The 19358-nt window shown below is 43.0% G+C and overlaps 2 protein-coding genes across 2 annotated transcripts in view; one reads left to right on the forward strand and one right to left on the reverse strand.

Annotated features, from left to right (window-relative positions):
• Window positions 1–3662, reverse strand: part of SGSH (N-sulfoglucosamine sulfohydrolase) — a 28710-nt gene extending 25048 nt beyond the window's left edge. The window contains exon 1 of the mRNA XM_018563864.1: window positions 3472–3662. Within this exon, the coding sequence (XP_018419366.1) occupies window positions 3472–3556 (85 nt within the window). The 5' untranslated portion in view covers window positions 3557–3662. The remainder of the gene's footprint in view (window positions 1–3471) is intronic.
• An 838-nt stretch (window positions 3663–4500) lies between these two features.
• SLC26A11 (solute carrier family 26 member 11) overlaps window positions 4501–19358 on the forward strand; it is a gene marked incomplete at its 3' end in the record, with an annotated part of 29330 nt that continues 14472 nt past the window's right edge. The window contains exons 1-7 of the mRNA XM_018563863.1: window positions 4501–4517; window positions 5899–6140; window positions 10703–10895; window positions 10982–11067; window positions 17606–17685; window positions 18274–18416; window positions 18513–18688. Coding sequence (XP_018419365.1) covers window positions 5925–6140; window positions 10703–10895; window positions 10982–11067; window positions 17606–17685; window positions 18274–18416; window positions 18513–18688 — 894 coding nt within the window. The remainder of the gene's footprint in view (window positions 4518–5898; window positions 6141–10702; window positions 10896–10981; window positions 11068–17605; window positions 17686–18273; window positions 18417–18512; window positions 18689–19358) is intronic.

The following is a 19358-nucleotide window of genomic DNA, read 5'->3' on the forward strand; positions in this document are numbered from 1 at the left end:
ACCAGTACAGACTAAAGTGAAGACTGTGAGGGGGAGCACAGAGTTTTTAGTTAGTTTACCGTTTCTTTTTTTTATGAAAAGGTGAACTAACCCTTTAATGCTAGTCATGTGGGGAGACTGAACAGTGGAAGGAGCCAAAATGCCAGAGAGGCTGGGAAGAGGGTGGTGGGAAGAAAGTAGGGGTGACTTGGCAAAAGAGGAACACCTGCTTGGAGGGTACAGACATTAGGTAAAGGACAGTCAAAAGACATGTAGAGGAGTTATGGAATAGGGGTGGGTTTTGGCTGGAAAGTGAGAAGGGAAGGGCACAAGAAATTTGAGGGAGAATTAGCATTAAACAGGAAAGTAACCCTTATCAAAGGATAGTACATACCCTATTCTCTACCCAGATCAGTAAGTGCACCAATGGTAAATGGAGTCATTCAATGTACCAAGGCCTGCGCCAACACAGACAATTCAAGATAACATGTAAACAACATTTACCAGTAACATAGATATGCAACTAATAAACTAAGGCCAAGGCTATGAGTCTGTCACTGTGCCCCTGCTGCTACTCTATGGTGTAAGGTCACATTGGGAGAGTGTGGCTAAGAGGGTTGGCTGTGAGATAGGGTTGTTAAATAGCCACAAATATGCTGGCAGTCCATATGTGTCTGCAGTGTGGAGGCCCAGCCATTTTTTCAGGCCTACTCCCACCGGTACGGTATGTTTGCTTCAGTCAGGGCGCATATGAAGAGGGGGAGAAGGAAGCTCATTGTTTGGCTAGTGTCTGCTTAGAGAGGTTGGCGTAAAGGGTGACTCATGCCCTATCAAAGTCGATGACTTCCTTTTCTCTTGTCTTAAGCAGGATAGTCTCCTTTGGTTTATAAAAATGCACCCTGCACAAGATGCCTCTTCGCTGAGCGAGGTTGGGGTTCCAATAACTGGGTGTGCGGTGGTCCCGATCTATTTCAATCGGGTCTGTTACAAGGTTTCCCAAGAGGGTGTTGAAGATCCCCTGGACAGTGAGCAGCAGGTTGTTTCTCATTGTCTCTTGGGTGGTCTCCGAGCGGATATTATGTTTTCTGTGTCGGTCCTCTAAGTCATCTACATGGGAGCACAGGGCCTGTATATGGCAATGATGTTACTTAACAGATGTTTGAAGCTCTGCTCTAGATGTGAGTAATGATGGCAGCACAGATTCCACAGCCTCTCTCAGGTCATGGAAGCCTTGGCAACCTATTTACAAGGTTATAATATATTTTAAATATAGCTTATTTGACAGCAGTTATAAATAACATTAATCTGAAGTGCAGTTTTGTCTGATCTCTTCTGATTGGTGTTTATTTTATATTTAGCTGTCATATGGTTTCATCCTGCTATGCACACATACAGTATAAAGTCTCATGCTGATGTTGATTTATGGGCAAGATCACAATACAAATATAGCTTATGTTACGTCAGCTGTATAAGAGCGATTTTATGGTTTATCTTATGTACTTTTAACAGCATCTTTATTGTTTTATACATATCTTATTTTACATTTTAACTTATTGGTTTTATTTATTACTGGTTGACATAAAAAAAGATACATCTTTTATATGATTCATATCCATACATGCATGGACTTCTTATTGTTACGGTACTCCTCATTTTTTATTATGATTTTGTAATGTCTGTTCTGTAGCCCTGAGGCAGGGGCAGTGGTGTTCCTGCTAAAATGCATTGGCTGTTTTTTAATGTGATTGAATTGTGAACACATAAGAGTATTTTTGACTTTTTCACTGTTTGTGTTAGCCCTTTTCTGTAGGTCTACAATATGGAAGCCCTGAAGACTGTCATGCAGCTCCTCCATGTCCTTGAGGTGCATTTTTTCCATGCAGTGGAACGTACTCTCTAGGTCCCTTTTCAAGAAGCTGGTGAATGTGGAGTCCTCCATCTCACTGCCTGAGTCCAAATAATCACCTGTGAAGATAGGTTCGGCTCTTTCATTTAGGTAGTGTGCATGCAGGCGATGAGGCCTCCGAGTTGCCACGTGTGAGGTCCCTGTTGGGCAAGTGTCGAGATGCCATAAGCCCACCATCTTTCTGGAAAAAAGCCTAATGTCTTTTTTCAACTCTTTTAGCTGTGCTACATCCCTGAGGCATCTTCTTGCAACCTTTACAGCTCTTCCCTATTCTGGTTGAAAGGTTGTGGGTTAAAAAAACTTCTAAATGTGATAATCTGGGTCAAGTACAGGAGCTCCATTAAAAAAAACATCTTCTTGCAGGCATTGATAAACATTATAAAGATGGATTGTTGTGATGTGAAAGTTATAATACATGCATTGGGGTGAATTTATCGAAACTTGAGCAGTTGCCCATAGTAACCAATCAGCTTCTCTCTGCAGTTTGTTCAGTTAAAGGAGAACTATGAGGTGAGTGCTTTTCACTCACCTCATAGTTCTAGCCGACCTGTGACAATGAGGTATACTGAGCCTAGGGTGACGGGAGGACGCTAGTTTGTGTCCTCCCGTTACCCTAAAGAGAACTATGGGGAAAAGCCTTATCCCCATAGTTCTCCTTTAAGCTGTGAAAATTAAAGATAGAAGCAGAATGGTTACTATGGGCACATAGTTCCACAACAGCTGCAGTGCCAAGGTTGCCAACTAGGGTTGCCACCTGTCCAGGATTCACCCGGACAGTCCAGGTTTTGAATGCTGTGTTCGGGTTTCATGGCAGCAGAAACCCAGACACAAGATGTCAGGTAGACAGGGGCAACCACAATTAAGATAGGGGCTACTGGCCCCCCACTGAAAATAGTCTCAACTGTGATATTTAAATATGAATGGGTGGCGCTATTTACATATAAATAAGCCGCAACTCATTCTCCCAAACAAATGTCTGCACGTCGCTAGAGTTTTCGGGTCTCGCTTGAAGAAAAGGTGGCAACCCTTTTGCCAACCCCTGTAGCAAAAAGCAAAAAATATATAACTGCGATTCCAAAAAATATGATTATGTGCACCTTACTACAGATGTACACAGGAGCTTGTTTTGTCATTTGATAATATGAATGGAAAAGGAGACCATATTCAGTGTAACTACCGCAGAACAATTAATTCCAGCGCTTCACGTTACTACCGCTAGAGGCTGCAGCTCCCTGTGTTTTGGTCTCCATTACTCCACCATGTTACTGGGGATAAAAGTGACTGCCACACAACCAAACAGGCTCCGGAAAGATGGCAGCTACCACTGTATGCTCCAGAGGAGATGGCACAAACAGTTCTGTTTGTTATCCTCCTGACTGTAGACTTCTATACGTAGTGACTCGAGCTGAATTGCAAGTATAGTGATTCTAGGAGAATACCGGGGACCGGATGTAGCTCACGGGTGTCTCTCGGTGACTCGTTATGTCTGCAGAGCTTGTGCTTAGTTCTGCCAGCTGTGAAATAAACATGCTGGCAACCTAAGTCCCTTCACTACACACAGCCCCGGCTAGAACGGCCACACTTACCGATTATGAGCAGCACGTTTCGGCCAAGCCCGGCAGATATGAGGACACAGCAGAGCAGCCAACATAAGGGCTGTGGGGGCTCCATTTATTTTGTACTTCCCTCTTTCTGCCTCCATTGAACACTCCCCACTGTCATATGATGCAGGACAAGTCACTCCTCTTCACAGAGCCCAGTCGGAGGTGGCAGGCTGCTGGAGCGGGTATGTGACAATGGGGTGTTTGTGATGTGATTTCACACAGAAAGCCGCAATGTTCAGGGATGACAAGTGTGTGTGCCCGGGGCTATTCTCCATCACTATGCTGCTGTCCTTCATATATTGTTATTAGTCCCCTATAGCTACATCTATCTACAGATCAGTCTAGAAAAGTTGTGGGTTCTGAATGATGTATCTTATTATTATACAGGATTTATTTAACGCCTACAGTTTGCGCTGTGCTGCGCAGATACAATACAATTCAATACAGGAGGGTTAGGAGTACTCTGCTCGTAAGAGCTTACAATCTAAACCCTTGTTCACACCGCATGCATTGGGACTGCGCTGGTAGTCTTGTCCATGGGGAGAGCGATGCAAACTTAGGCCCCGTTCACATATAGCGAATTGTCGCGCGATTTCCGCCGCGATATCGCGCATTTTTGCCGCGCGATATCGCGAGAAGTCGCCGGCCAATGTTATTCAATGGAGCTGTCTTAACTCCATGTCGCGCGTCGCGGTCGCAAGTCGCTTCTACCGGACCCTTTTTTCGGCGGATTTTGCGCTATTTTACTTTTTTTCTATGGAGCCCGACGGGGAAGGTCGCGCTACCGTCGCTGGAACGTCGCCCCGAAAGTCGCGCTATCCCGGCCGTGCGGATCCGCTGCAAAAGGTATGTCGCTATATGTGAACGGGGCCTTAGGACACACAGGGGGTGCGGCAAGTAGAATGACACATTGCTCGGATGCCAAGTACCAAGTGTGCCAGCTCTAGAAGAGAGCCCGAGAGTCTGCGACCTGCAATTGGGTGGAAGACAAGCACCTTGGACAAACCCAGCACCTGAACATGGCACAGGTAAGTGTGACGGGGTGTCCATGTAGTCCTGGAGTGAAAAAGAGAAAGGAGACAATACCACAGTGACAGATTTTGGGCAGTTTTCTAGCAGTGATCAGGATCTTTTCACCTCTATCAGTAACGTGCCGCTGGAGTGAGGATGAAGCCCAGTTTCAGTTGTGGTGATAAGATGTGTAGTTGGAGTTGGCCAGTTTTCTCTACATTTTGGCCAACCTAGGACAAGCATTGGAGCGCGATATCGCTCGGTAAATAGCCGCGATATCGCGGGAATTACCGTGCGATAAATCGCTCAATGTGAACGGGGCCTTAGCCAGGTCCCCGGTCCCCCCTCCCCACTACAGCAGTCTAAGGATCCTTGAATCATCACATTCTATACACAGTGAATAGGACATGAGGACTCCAGGGGACATACCAAGGGATGCAGCGGTGGAGGAGACAGGCTTCAGGGACCAGAGTAGCAGCCAGCCAGCTCCACAGTTCAGGTGAGTATTAGCATGTAGACAAAAACAAGCACTTAACCCTTGGGTAGCCCCACTGCTAGGATTTAGAATACTTTTGCCTGGAGTTCTGCTTTAAGAGACATGCAAGGCTGAGCAAACTTCAACATTCTATTGAATTTTAACCTACATTGGCAGCCCCCATTAGGTATTGTGGGACCTAATAGAATGTTTACATTTTTTAAGTTTTGAATTTATTCAGAAAGGAAATGCAAAAAGCAACACGCCTAGATAAAGAGCAGTAAACCATGGCAACCTGAGGGATGCACAGATACTTTTCGAGTACCAGTGCCGATACTTGGCATTTTCATGAGAACTACCAGGGTTGCAGCGGTTGCAGATGGGACCTGGCTCTGGCACTCCACCACTGTCCTGAAATCATTAGTCTGTATTGTTTTAGAAAACTGTCACATGACAATAAACAAAAATGTATCAGTACTCGTACTTGTAATTACTCGGCAAGTACCAGTACTCGTACTCGCAAAACTGGTATCTGTGCATCCCTTTATTTATATTTATAAAAACAAAACCGTACATTAAAACAGAGATGTACAAATCCCAGGAGCTCCGTGTGCTCCTTACACATGACAGCTGCCTCCTAATTTTTGAATTTTTCTCTAGTCTAGTCTTGGAGCTCAAAAGTATCGGTGCATGTACTCGTACTTGTACCGAGCACTGTACTTGGTATCTGTGCAACCCTACTGATTATGCTTCAATTTGATCAGTGTTCATCAGAACACTGTCCCATAGCAAGTAATCATACTTGCTATGGGATATTGTACTTTGCACCACCATAATTGTTGTTTTCCCTCCCTTAGTAAATCATTTGATTGTATTTTTTGGGCTGAGGCATACATTATCTGTTCTTTTTCTTATTTAGGAAGGAATGTTGTGACTAGGATCAACAAATATGGATTGGCTGGGTAACCAGAGAAGGATCAGTGCTGGAGTACTGTCAAGATGTTGCTCTTTGGAAGCAGTACAGAGGAGATTACCATTCATATCCTGGTTACCAAACTATTCTCTGCAATGGCTACAGCTTGATATCATTGCTGGATTTACAGTTGGACTTACAGTGGTGCCCCAGGCTCTTGCTTATGCGGAGGTAGCTGGCCTACCTGTGGAGGTAAGAGAGAATTTCAATTAAGTGAAACTCTAAGCCATGTTTTTTTCCCAGATTTTTGTTTTCTTAATTTTTCTTCATTAACCCCTTCATGACTGAGGCCTTTTTTTAATTTTTTGTACCCATGTTATATTCCACATTTTAGGCCTGAAAATTACTTAAAACCCCCCAAATTTCAAGTTTAACAAGGAAAGGCAAGGACACATGGGTACATTCAATAGGAAAGTTATTGTGTGACAAGATGCGCTTGGTAGGAGCATATATAATCATGATCAGTCATAGATCCATGCGATAGCTTGGCATGGCCAGTAATCAGACACGAAACATATAGGAGTTTGCATGTTCTCCCTGTGCTTACGTGGGTTTCCTCCGAGTACTCCGGTTTCCATCCACACTCCAAAGACATGCTGGAAGCTTAATTGTCTCCTGTCTAAATTGGCCCTGTATGTATGCATGTGAGATAGGGACCTTAGATTGTAAGCTCCTTGAGGGCAGGGACTGATGTGAATGTGCACTGTAAAGTGCTGTGTAAATTGTTGGCGCTATATAAATAACTGTAATAAATAAAAATAAAGTGTGGAGTAGGTAAGCCAACTGCCCGCAATCCCACCAACTTAGGGGAGAATAGGATGGAGAGAATTTGGCTATCTGGCACAGAGTCGAGCACCATCGTAATGTTATTTCTTGACAAAGCTTCTATGGGTTAACACAGTGTGAAGAAGTATGATTGGCCTTGAGAACTCGGAGCTACTGGAAAGTTGTGTAGGTAGTTCCATGGTCCCTTTCCCACTTTAGAAAGGCAGCAGATTTGGTCAAAGTTAGTTTATTGTGAATTAGGTTGTAGAAAACGGTGATGCCTCAAAGTTGGAGGAGTTGAAAAGTTGCCACACTCTTTGATGGATTATAGGGCCTGATTGGTGAGTATGTTGGATAAAATAAGTAATTTGTTGATGGCAAAAGCTCTCCTGATCCAGCAACTGTTATTCGGAAGATAGTTATGATAATGGCTTGAACCCATACCCCCAAGAAGTTCTATGTTTAATCAGATGAGCATGTGCACATATGGCTTTCTAGCATTGCCACACAAAGGCTTTGATTACAGGTGAAACTCGAATAATTAGAATATCGTGCAAAAGTAATTGCAGTAAGTGCTGCAAAAGGGGCCTAAACCAAGTACTGAGTACATATGCATGCTTGTACTTTTCAGAGGTCCGATATTGTTCTATGTACAATACTTGTTTTATTGATTTCATGTAATCTACTTTTTTGAGGTTGTGGATTTGGGGTTCTTGGGGTTTTCATGAGCTGTAAGCCATAATCATCACAATTATGACAAATCACGGCTTGAATTATCTTCCTTTGCATGTAATGAGTCTATCTCATATATTAGTTTCACCTTTTAAGTTGCATTAGTGAAATAAATGAACTTTGCACGATATTCTAATTATTCGAGTTTCACCTGTATACTGTTGAGCCTAGCAAGATATGAAGGTTGTTTTTGGATAGAGAGAATGCGTAAGAGATGCAAGATCTTTGGAAGGAACGGAATTTCTAAAGTCACAAATCTGACTGACCAGGAGAGCTCAAATTTCACTTGCTAAGTCCTTCTGGGATTTATCAAGTAAGAGATTATAGTTGTGTCTAAAGAGAAGACAGGTGGTGCAAGTGATCACTAGGTAGGAGATTCCATTGTCACTTTATGTGTAGGGGACAAGGATTGCTGAAATCAGATGGGTTTTACTATCCACCCCTAGGTTTAGAATGTAGGATTTGGTGTTCTTAATTTTGTAATGGGAGACAGTGATAAACAGTTGAAGTGTGTTGTGGACCATTGTGGAGTATTAGGGCCATGATAGGCAAGAGGATGTTGCCAGAGAAACCAAATTTTTGGGGTACTTGTGAAAGATAACTCCAATAGATTGTGTCAAATGCCTTTCCATTGTCCAGTCCAAGGAGCAGAGGTGTTTTGTGGTTCTTAGCAAAATGAATTAATTTGAGAATGCTCCTAGTAGCGTCAAGAGCTTGTCTGCCATTATAAAACCTGTCTGGGTTGGAAATTTCCCCAGTCATCTTCCAGGACAACAACCTGAGAGTTGATTGGTTCCTCCAACTACAGGAAACACAACTAGAACAGTTAAAAAAACCCCTCCCTTGTCCCTCCAGTTTAGATTGTGCTACCTACCGTCCAGGACTTTTGTTCTCTGTTTATTTCCTTTTTATGAGTGGCACGGATAAGAATAGGATTGCTTTCTTTGGCTAATAAAAAGGTGATTTAAAGTGGCTGTGGATTGCCACAAGGCGCATTGCGACCTTTTGTAAGAGATGTCTAAGGATAAGGTGAGCAGCCTGTTTGAGCAAAGGTTCACGTGTAAAGTGGTGGATTGAAGAAGTTCAAAAACAGACACCAGAGTGGTAAAAGCTTGTCACTTTATTGTTGCAAAGGACTTTATTATAATTTATGAAGGACACTAAGACTGGTGATTGTATAAAAAACTTATATTGCATTAATAGAAGATCGTGGTGGCGTTGCACTTTTAATCTGGAAAGTGAAATTTATACACATTTTGTGATTGAATATATTGATACATTTTTTCTCTTTATTATTAGTTTGTTCACTTTAGTTTGTTATATAGCGCTGCACCTTTTACATTGTTTACTGGCTTTGTTTATAATTAGTGCACACAGCAGTTGAGTTATGTTACCCAAAATTCCTAGTTTAAGTTATGATCTGCTATATAAGCATTCACACTTACAAGTATAATGTTCTGAGGATTCAATCATGATATTTTCAAGCTCAACACAATAACAGAAATGTATTGGTATATAGTATTCAGACTTAAATACAGTGAACCAACAATCTCTTTAACTACAAAACATAAAGACGAGATCTAAGCATGTATAGACATGTTAATAAAACACACGCCATGGTACATACATTCAAGAGAAATACACAACATATACTGTATAAATGCACAGACGTATCCGGATAATTACCAGGAGATGTTCAGGTATGGGCCCCTCTGGTGATCAAAAAGAACCCTAATCTCTTCCCCCTTTGGTTGATATACCCCGTGTGTTCATAGGGACCCATTGAGAACCACCTTTTGGTGGCCTCCCAATGCTTAATTTATTCAGATTAGAATTCTTCTATTGGTATTGGATATTTCCAAATACCCTTTGTTAGAACTTCCAACCCCTTGCTATGCAAATCTTTTAATAGCACTATGCTATTCAATTTTATGGTGGGTAATTCCAGATGAGCAGGTGTCCGTAGGCTAACCCCAGACCAAGATTGCATCTAAACCAGGGCGGACACTCTAGTTGTTTACTACCTACATGGAAACCTTTGAAGATCTTGGTCAGAGACAAAAGAAAGTATGTACCTATTGTGAGAATCAAGGGTCTTGGCTCCGAAGTGTTCATGGATCTTATTGTCTCTTGTTTTGACCATTTACAATGAACAGGCCTGGACAGATTTCATAATTACATTCAAAATCCCCATGTAATCAATTCCTCAGGACAGTATAAACACCAATCATTTCCCTACTCCTTTCAGTCACACAACATAGAATATGTTTAAATACAAAAAATATATACATATGTTCATGGAGATTTGATATAAATCTCATAAGGTAACAGCTATTATTGGCACGAGATTAACGTCACATTTTTTTATATCTCCCTTTACTTCCTGGAACTCTGGCACATGTGACTAGGACATGTGACCATGCACATCATCTCAGGGGAGGAAAATGCCTTTCGCTGAGATCTCATGAGATTTCCCAGCAATACTCTGCTGATGTAACCTTCCCAGGATGCAACGCTTGGGCACATTACATAATTTGTACCAAAGTGGACCAGGGAGTAGATAAACTCTATTTGTAAATAAATGAAAAACAAGTTTTAACTAATAAATGTAATATGATTTTAAATCAGGAGAGCTGCATTCTGATGTGATTTTTAGTGAAAGGGGGAAAAAGCCAACTGTAGGCTAGGTTCAGACCTGAGCGATACCCGTCCCGGGATTGCGCAATTGTGCGCTACTGCACACAGCGGTTGCCACGCGGTCCCATGGATTTCAAAAAGTACCTTTTTTTGGCAACACACAACGCACAGCTTTTTTTTTTACCCGCGATCGTGTTCAATTGCACGGTGGAATCCCAACGGGAAACCGCACAATCCACCCGATGCGACTGGGGTGCCATTAGGAAATAATGGGACCGCCAGCATGATCGCCTGTGGTGGGCGACTCCAAGACTGCCCGGGAATCTGCATGATTGTCGCGTGGTCATGGATAGCCCAGATGTAACCCTAGCCTCAAGGTGCATAACAAAATATTCTGACATTGCATCAGGGTTGTACATTTAATGGGTTACCCTTTCCAGCAGGGTTTAGAGAAGGTACTAGGAAGAAAGCAGTAAAAATATGGGGAAGCAGGTATAGCAACACATGTCTAAACTTATGTAGTGTATATTTAGCAGGTGTTCCAGAATGTAGCCGTGCTTTTAGGGCCTGTTCACACGACGTCCGTTTTGTGTGCTGACCGGCACATCTTTTCTTTGCAGTTTGGGCTTTACTCTTCGTTTATTGGATGCTTTATTTATTGTCTGTTTGGGACATCCAAAGATGTAACGTTAGGTCCCACAGCCATAATGTCCCTCCTTGTGGCAATCTACACCTCTGGTGACACATCATTGGCTATTCTGTTGGCATTCCTATCAGGCTGCATTCAGCTGGTTATGGGGCTGTTAAATTTTGGTGAGCCTTTATATTTTTTCACACAAATCATGTTGCAAACCTCAAGCCATTGACAACACTTAAACAACATAATTTTGTTATCTCAGGTTTTCTTTTAGATTTTATATCCTATCCTGTCATCAAAGCCTTTACTTCAGCAGCAGCAATTACTATCGGCTTCAGCCAGGTTAAGGTATGTCTGTGTTAAAACTTAAAGATAATTTTTTAAGGCATTTTTAACACAGTTAATGTTTATTTACACTGTGCCATGTTAAATAAGCATAGGTATACAATTCCATGTGAGTTTGTGAACATTTTCATGCATGTTGTACATCTTTTTGTAAGCAGTTTGTGCATTGTGTATGTTAAGATGCATCAAAATGCACCTCGACCTGTGAAAAGTGCTCACAAATGCACCTAAAAACAAAGTGATTTTTAACTGACACTTATTTTGAGTTCTACATTTAGTTTTTAAATTAATTTTGATGTAACATTCACATTTTCAAGTGTGTGTTTAAAATAAAAAATTATTGTAGAAGAGACTTTTATGTTGCTACAGGAAAAGTTTTTTTTTATACACTGTACATTCCTAGCATCTGTAAGCTGGGTAGTGCAACTCCATTGCAGATGTTTGAGCATTGCATCATTACTGGCTGCCCTACAGCTGAACAAGGAAGATGGTGGCAGCATAAGAAGCTTCAGGAAAGATTACAGTAAAACCATTGGTACGACAAAAGACAGCACGCAGCTGTCATTGCTGGAGCAGAGCACCCATGACTTAATGGGTGGAGTACTAGCTATAAATGTGCAAATATACTCAGCATTGTTAAACATTATGACTTGTGCTTCTGCCAGACCCCCAACGCTCAGTTCATCTTTAACAAATGTTGAGATAAGAGATCCTCCAGGCAGGAAGTGCTGTCACATAGTAGCACTGGAAAGCAGGCAATAGACCTTTCATGTCTATAAAGGAAATATGCTCCCATGCACATATATAATTACAATCTACGTTTGTGCTCAAACATTTGCATACCCAGGGGTGTGGAAATAAAAAAAAAAACTACTTGTCCAAGGGCTAAAGCAGGGGCCGAATCTACTTGTCCCTCATGACAATCTACTTGTCCCAATACAAAAAAATAGTTTTAATCAAAACTATGGATGCACCGATATAGGTTTTTGGGTATCGAGCACGAGCAATGATTCTGTTTGCCCGAGAAACATGCTCCATGCCATCAGGAAGCTGGGCAGCAGGTAATCACATGCTACCCAGCTTCCTGATTGCCAGGGAAGCCGACTCCATGTTGTTTGGCCGGCTTGATCGTGATTGGCCAGGAAACCGGCTTCCAAGCCAATCAGCATCGAGCCAGCCAATCAGGAAACCGGGCGGTGAATAATGGCCTGATTGGCCAGGAAGCCGACTTCCCAGCCAATCAGGAAACTGGGGTGGGTCATTAGTCACTGCCCCGCTTTCTGATTGCACGGGAAGCTGGCTCCATGTTCCCCCTCCGGCACTGCCGGTCAGAGTAAATCTTCCCGCTGACCAGAAGTTCCAGTATTGGGGAAGGTATCGGAGCATTTGGGCGAGTACAAGTACTTGCCCACATATACTGTATTGGTGCATCCCTAATCAAAACTGTATTTGATTGTGCTAAATAGTGCTTCTCATTGGTCAGCGTGGTCACCTGACCACGCTGACCAATGAGTGCTTGCAATTTGCCAGCAAAATTCAAAATGCATAGGTCTGGACTGTACAGGCGGAGGGTAAGGACTGTTCACCGAAAAGTAAGTATAGCCGGGGGGGAAGGGGAGGGGGGAGGGTCAGATTTGATTGGTTAATTCCATTTTCCCATATTACTTGGGAAAGTGAGCTTGCTTTTTAAAGGAGGACTATGAGGTGAGTGATTTTCACTTAGCCTCATAGTTCGAGCCGACGTGTAACAATGAAACTGTCACAGGTCGGCTCTATAGATCAGGAAGTGAGGGAACACACAATGTCGCTCGCTTCTCGATCCTGTCCCTGCAGAGAGCCGTAACTGTCACTCACGGCTCCCCTTCTCCCCCTCCCCGCTCTGATCCTCCAGCACTGACTGGAGGAACGAACGGGGGAGGGGGCGGGTACAGCTGGCTCTGCCTCTAGATAGGCAGAGCCAGCTGTCAATCATGCAGCTGGGTGGATCTCAAAAGTAATGTCAGGATCCATGTCGACTGCGGCGGTCTCCGTATTTAGTGAGCTGTAGCTCGCGGGAGGACGCTAGTTTATGTCCTCCAGTGACCCTTAGGGGAACTATGGGGAAAAACACTGAACCCATAGTTCTCATTTAATGCACATTGTGCGTGCAGGAGAGTGCTGCTGCTGCTTGGCTACCACGATATGGCACACAGTGGAATGGCGGCAGCACTCAACGCAAGCGCACAATGTCCTATGCATGCATTTATTTGCATCCAGATAACGGTGGTAGCGGGGTTGGTTTTAACTTTTTTTTTTACTTTATCACTTTATTTTTATATATTTTATTATTTTTTAATACGTTTTTATTTTTTCTCCCACTTAATTTTATTCCTATCACATAGGGCTTAAAAACTCCTATGTGATAGTTTGGAGGTGATCGGTCCTCTCTATGGAACCTGCCCTCCAACATAGAACTGATGTTCTGTTCTGTGCAGTTCCTGATGGCTGAGACAGGTGGCGGTGACCGGACACAATAGCCGCCGATCCTTTCATACAAGTGATCTAACTAGATCGCTTGTATAAAAAATGAGCGGCGGCCCCACGCTGTACATTTAGCACTGCTTGTCCAGAGCAGGGCTAAATGTTAAAAAAAACTACTCGCCCGGCGCCCGAAAATGCATGTCCCGGGCACCGGGCGATAGGAATTCCACACCCCTGATACCCTTGGAGCATTGGTGATATATTTACCATTTTTATAGAAAACATGAGTAAGCAGGCAAAACAGATTTCTTTTATTTCTTTTTTTTTTTTTTCCGATAAGTTTTTATTTGTTTTGTGTAAAATGCTTATAACAGTGATCACACTTTCACATTCAGTGTGTATTAAAACACAGTATCATTTCCTGGGTGAACCGCATTCCACCTAAATGAGGTGGCAAAAGAAGGAAAAACAAAGACAAAAACGGTGGTGCGGCGTCATCCAAAGGATCCTGTGGCAGAGGGGAGATTCCGTGTCATCCGTGGTGCTTTTGGAGAGGCCGAAGGAGCCAGGTTGGGGCACGGCGGGCGGTCCCTGCCTGGGGACAGTCGAGGCATCCTGGGCTCTTCATCCTCGTCAGGGGCCACATCCGTGCGACCCAACAGATGCAGAGAGTCCAGGCATTCCCTCATCTCCTCCACTGTGAGAAAAGTACTTCATCCTCGTCGGGCCACATCCGTGCGACCCAACAGATGCAGAGAGTCCAGGCATTCCCTCATCTCCTCCACTGTGAGAAAAGTGTAAGGTTTGCCGTCGTAGAAGAATTGTAGCTTAAAGGGAAAGCCCCAGCGGTATTGAATTTTCTTGGCCTGCAGGACTTGCAGCAGAGTTTAAAGTCCCGTCGACGTGCAATAGTGGCTGGTGAAAGGTCTGTATAGACTTGGTATGAGTAACCTTGGAAATTCAGGGCCCCAGCTTCCCTAGCCGCTCGAAGTAGGTGTTCTTTGGTGCGGTAGAAGTGGAGACGCACGATAATGTCCCTCGGTGGACCGTCAGGCGTGCGTCTCGTTAAGGCCCTGTGAATCCTGTCAAATTCCATCCTGTCTATAGGAATATCGGGCGCTAGTTCCTGAAATAGTGCAGTTATAGTGGATTGGAGATCTGTCACCGCCTCTGGGACCCCTCTGATGCGCAGATTAGATCTGCGGTCCCGGTTCTCAGTGTCTTCCAATTGCGTGAGAAGGGTTAGATTCAGTGAGCGAAGTTTTTCCAAGTCTTCCTCATGACCCTCAATGATGGTAGTGATGTCGTTGCAGCGGGATTCCAATGTGGAAGTTCGTTTGCCCACATCCCTGATTTCCCTAATGAGCTGTGAGGTGATCTGCTTAGAAACCTTGTCCAAGGCTTTGTGGAGGGTTACCTCAAATTGGGCCATCAGGGATGGTGTCATCTCAGGGTCGGACTGAGCCATCTGAAGGCTGTCTCCCTGTGGATCTTGGGGTTCCATCGAGGAATTAGAGTCCTCTTGATGAGAGAGTGGCGGCGCTGCAGCCAGTTTATGAGCCGCGCGGCCTAAGGCCTCGTGGAGGGGCGGTTGATTCGTCTTACCACCCCGACTTCTAGTCTGCGACATCTCGGTATCTACAGATCGGCGATGAGAGCCCGAGTCTAGGGATCTGTATCGGGTGCGAAAACGAGTCCGGTGATCTACCGTAAAAGTCAGATTTTCTCCCGTTCCGGCGCGGAGCTGATTAGCGTGCGGCCATCTTGGTCAAGCTCGCGCATGCGCCTCACATTTCTTTTATTTCTTATGGGATTCATATTCAACTGTAGGTCATAACAATGGCACAATCAAAAAATGGAATTACCCCTGTTCAAAGTCTGCATACCCCTAGTTCTTAATACTGTGTATTGTCCTCTTTTAGCATCAATGACCGCGTGCAGTCTTTTGTAATAGTTGTCCATGAGGCCTCTGATTTCTTGCAGGTGGTATAGCTGCCCATTTATCTTGGCAAAATGCCCCGTGTCATGCAAAGTCTTTGGTCGTCTTGCATGAACCGCAAGTTTGAGATCCCCCCCAGAGTGGCTTGATGATATTAAGGTCAGGAGACTGTGATGGCCACTCCAGAACCTTCACCTTTTTCTGCTGCAACCACTGGAGGGCCAGCTTGGCCTTGTGCTTAGGGTCATTGTCGTGCAGGAAAGCCCAAGAGCGTCCCATGCGCAGCTTTCATGCAGAAGAATGCGAATTGTCTGCCAGTATTTTCTGATAAGATGCTGCATTCATCTTGCCATCAAATTTCACAAGATTCCCCATGGCTTTAGAGCTCACACACCCCCAAAACATCAGTGAGCCACCACCATGCTTCCAAGTGGGGATGGTATTCTTGTCGCTATAGGCCTTGTTGACCCCTCTTCAAACATAGCTCTTATGGTTGTGACCATAAAGCTCTATTTTGGTCTCGTCACTCCAAATTACAGTGTGCCAGAAGCTGTGAGACATGTCAAGGTGTTGTCAGGCATATTGTAACCGGGCTTTTTTGTGGCATTGGCACAGTAAAGGCTTCTTTCTGGCATCTCCACTATGCAGCTCATTTTTGTTGAAGTATCATTGTATAGTGTGCTCCTCTAAACAACCACTCCGTCTTTTTTCAGAGCGGCCTGTATTTCTCCTGATGTTACCTGTGGGTTTTTCTTTGTATCCCAAACAATTCTTCTGGCAGTTGTGGCTGCAATCTTTCTTGGTCTACCTGACTTTAGCTTTGGTATCGAGATCCCCAAATTTTCCACTTCTTAATAAGTGATTGAACAGTAATGGCTGGCATTTTCAAGGTTTTGGATATCTTTTTATATCCATTTCCATATTGTGAGGGTGTTTTAGCTTGCCAGCAGGTGTGTGTGACTCCCTGGATGGGTTCACTCCACAGAAATTAGGCAAAGCAAGCAACGATTTCGTCAGGTGAAAACACACATGCAGTTTATATACACTATTTATGAGCAAAACAAACAAAACATAGAAATAAACCCTCGCCTTTTGGCAACTTACTACACACACTGTTATCCTCACTAACCACTAGGTGCAACCTTGTGCTGCCCCTAGCTCACTATTCAAAAAACTGCCGCACAGGCTGTCTCAACGCACAAGTTTGTTTTTTCACCACGCAGGTAGGTAGCAAGCTCTCCAGTCTACTCAGGCCTAATGAGCCAGCTTGCTTCAGCTGGGCTCATTACCTCTACCATTTCAAGCCCTCCCAGCACTCCCTCTAGTGGAAAAGATCTGTATGCCAATTGAACTTGGGACACACATATATACCATCCTGGATACACCCAGGCCATTTTGCCTGCTGTCACAATCTTTATAACGTTCAATTACCTTGTTACACAGATCTTTTGACAGTTCTTTTCTGCTCCCCATGGCTCAGTATCTAGCCTGCTCAGTGCATCCATGTGAGAATTAAGAAGCTCATTGACTATTTATACACAGACACTAATTACAATTTAAAAAGCCAATTAACCTTTAATTGCCATTTTAACCTGGGTGTGTCACCTTCTGTGTCTGTAACAAGGCCAAACATTCCAGGGTGTGTAAACTTTTGGTAAGGGCTATTTGGGTGATTTCTGTTATCATTATGATTTTAAACGTCAAACAACTATATCATAATAAATGGCTTCATATGATCACTATCCTTAACCACTTCAAGACCAGGTGTTTAGACCCCCTTCCTGGCCAGGCCATTTTTCAGTAATACATTTTTTGGCATGATCAGTCATGTTTTCAATATCAATGCCAAAATGTCATGATTTCTGCCAGGGCATGCAAACCTTGGAGCACAACTGTATATGAAGAAACTAACTTCTAAAAAAAAAACAACAAAAAAAAAAACACTTAACACACATTGATTAAATCAAGAGGATTTCTTGAGGCAGCATTTTGAACTGACTGTTACATTGGTGTATTTACTGTAGGTGTGCAGTAAATACTACCTTCCCAGTCCTTCATATTATACCATTAAAGAGCAATAGCATACTCATATATAGGGATCTCTTTAACAAGCAATTTTCTGTATTTCTCTTGTGCTGACAGAACCTTCTGGGTTTAAAGGATATTCCACGCCAATTTGTCTTACAAGTCTATGAAACATTCCACAAACTTCCATTGACCAGGTGAGAGTTTTGATTTTAACCAATGATTTTTCAGTACACATGCTAGTTTAGGGAGTTGTGTTTATAACTTAAAGTGACACTAAACTCAGGAGTTAAATCTTACAAATGCATTCAAGTACCTTAACTATTAACAATTCTGGACCTTATTTGTGTATTTTTGAAATGTAGATTCTCCAATCATCTCTCAATTGGTGCTGACACTGTACTTCCTTCTGGATGGTGGCTACTTTTGTTCCCCATAGTCCCTGTGTGTGTTATAAAGTAGTTACCGCTCCAAGCCTGCTCCGTGATGGATACAATCTCAATACAAATTAGTAAACTAAACATGAGATTGTAGTTCATCACAGGAGTGAGCTTGGAGCGGTGGCTACTTTGCACACACACAGGGACCATGGGGAACAAAAGTAGGCGCCCTCCAGAAGGAAGGACGATGTCAGCACCAATTCAGAGATGATGGAGGATCTACAGCTGAGTGATACACAAATAAGGTAAATGTTTGTTTATAGTTAAGGTACTTGAATGCATTTTTAAGATTTAACTTTTGAGTATAGTGTCACTTTAAAATATGATTTAATCCATGTTTTCTAGACTTGGGGATGCCATCCTTGGTTTTCTGTGTATTGGCTTTCTTTTGGCACTTAAATGGATGAAGGACCATTTCCCAAGAACATATAGAGGAATGCCAAGATGTTATCGGTTGAGCTACATCATTATTTGGGTAACTACAACAGGTAGGTAAAAAGAGAAGGCTTTTTTCCAGTGACATGTCTTTAAGCCTTTGAGGATACCTGACATTTCTGATGTGTAATAACTATTTGTTACTGTAGCTCGCAATGCAATTGTGGTGGTGGCTGCAGGATTGGTGGCCTATTCATTTGAAATCATGGGGCTGTCTCCTTTTGTCCTTACCGGAAAGACTGCAGAAGGCCTCCCTCAATTCCATCTGCCCCCCTTCTCCGAGGCTGTAGGTAATCACACTATTCCTTTCAGCGAGATGGTGCAGGTAGGTGACTTTTTGTGATTATCATCCACTGTAAAATTCATGGGTCATCCTTTTTTTATTGAATAGACATTTGGTAACTTAGGAAGATATCAAGTATTAGTATAAGAAAAAAGACAAATGCCAAGCAAGTCAGGATGCTTTCCTAAGTCTTGCTAGGTACATGGAAAGACTTGCTTTCTATATTGTTATTGGATCTGTATTGCAAACTCTGTGAGTTTACACGTAAAATTATCATCTAGTAAACAGTTTAAAACTGAAAGGAGAGACAAAAGGAGAGAAAATTGACATGAAGAAAGAGAGGAACATATTTAATCTCTGTGGCAATAAGTGCTCATTGATAATCCATGTTATGTAACTGATGACATCTTACTCTTGGTCGAGGGTAATTAAATAATGTAGCAGGCTTTTGGGTAGGGATAGTCCAAGCCTGCGGCCCTCTTAAAATATTGTAAAAAAAATGTTTAAGGTTGGATGAGACGGTTTACAAAGTATAGCAAAACAAATGGCAAACGCACTCATCAATTCATTACCAGCTTTACAGCAAGGTGCAAGGTTTACAAAGTATAACACATCGATATTGCCAGACATGGCCCTGGATAGTTTTCAGTAGGACCTTAAATTCATTTAATGGAAGGCAAATAATAGTTTGGCAGAGGCTGTCTCCATTCTT

This window comes from Nanorana parkeri, unplaced genomic scaffold (assembly GCF_000935625.1).
Source record: "Nanorana parkeri isolate BGI_ZX_2015 unplaced genomic scaffold, ASM93562v1 scaffold706, whole genome shotgun sequence".
Taxonomy (NCBI): domain Eukaryota; kingdom Metazoa; phylum Chordata; class Amphibia; order Anura; family Dicroglossidae; genus Nanorana; species Nanorana parkeri.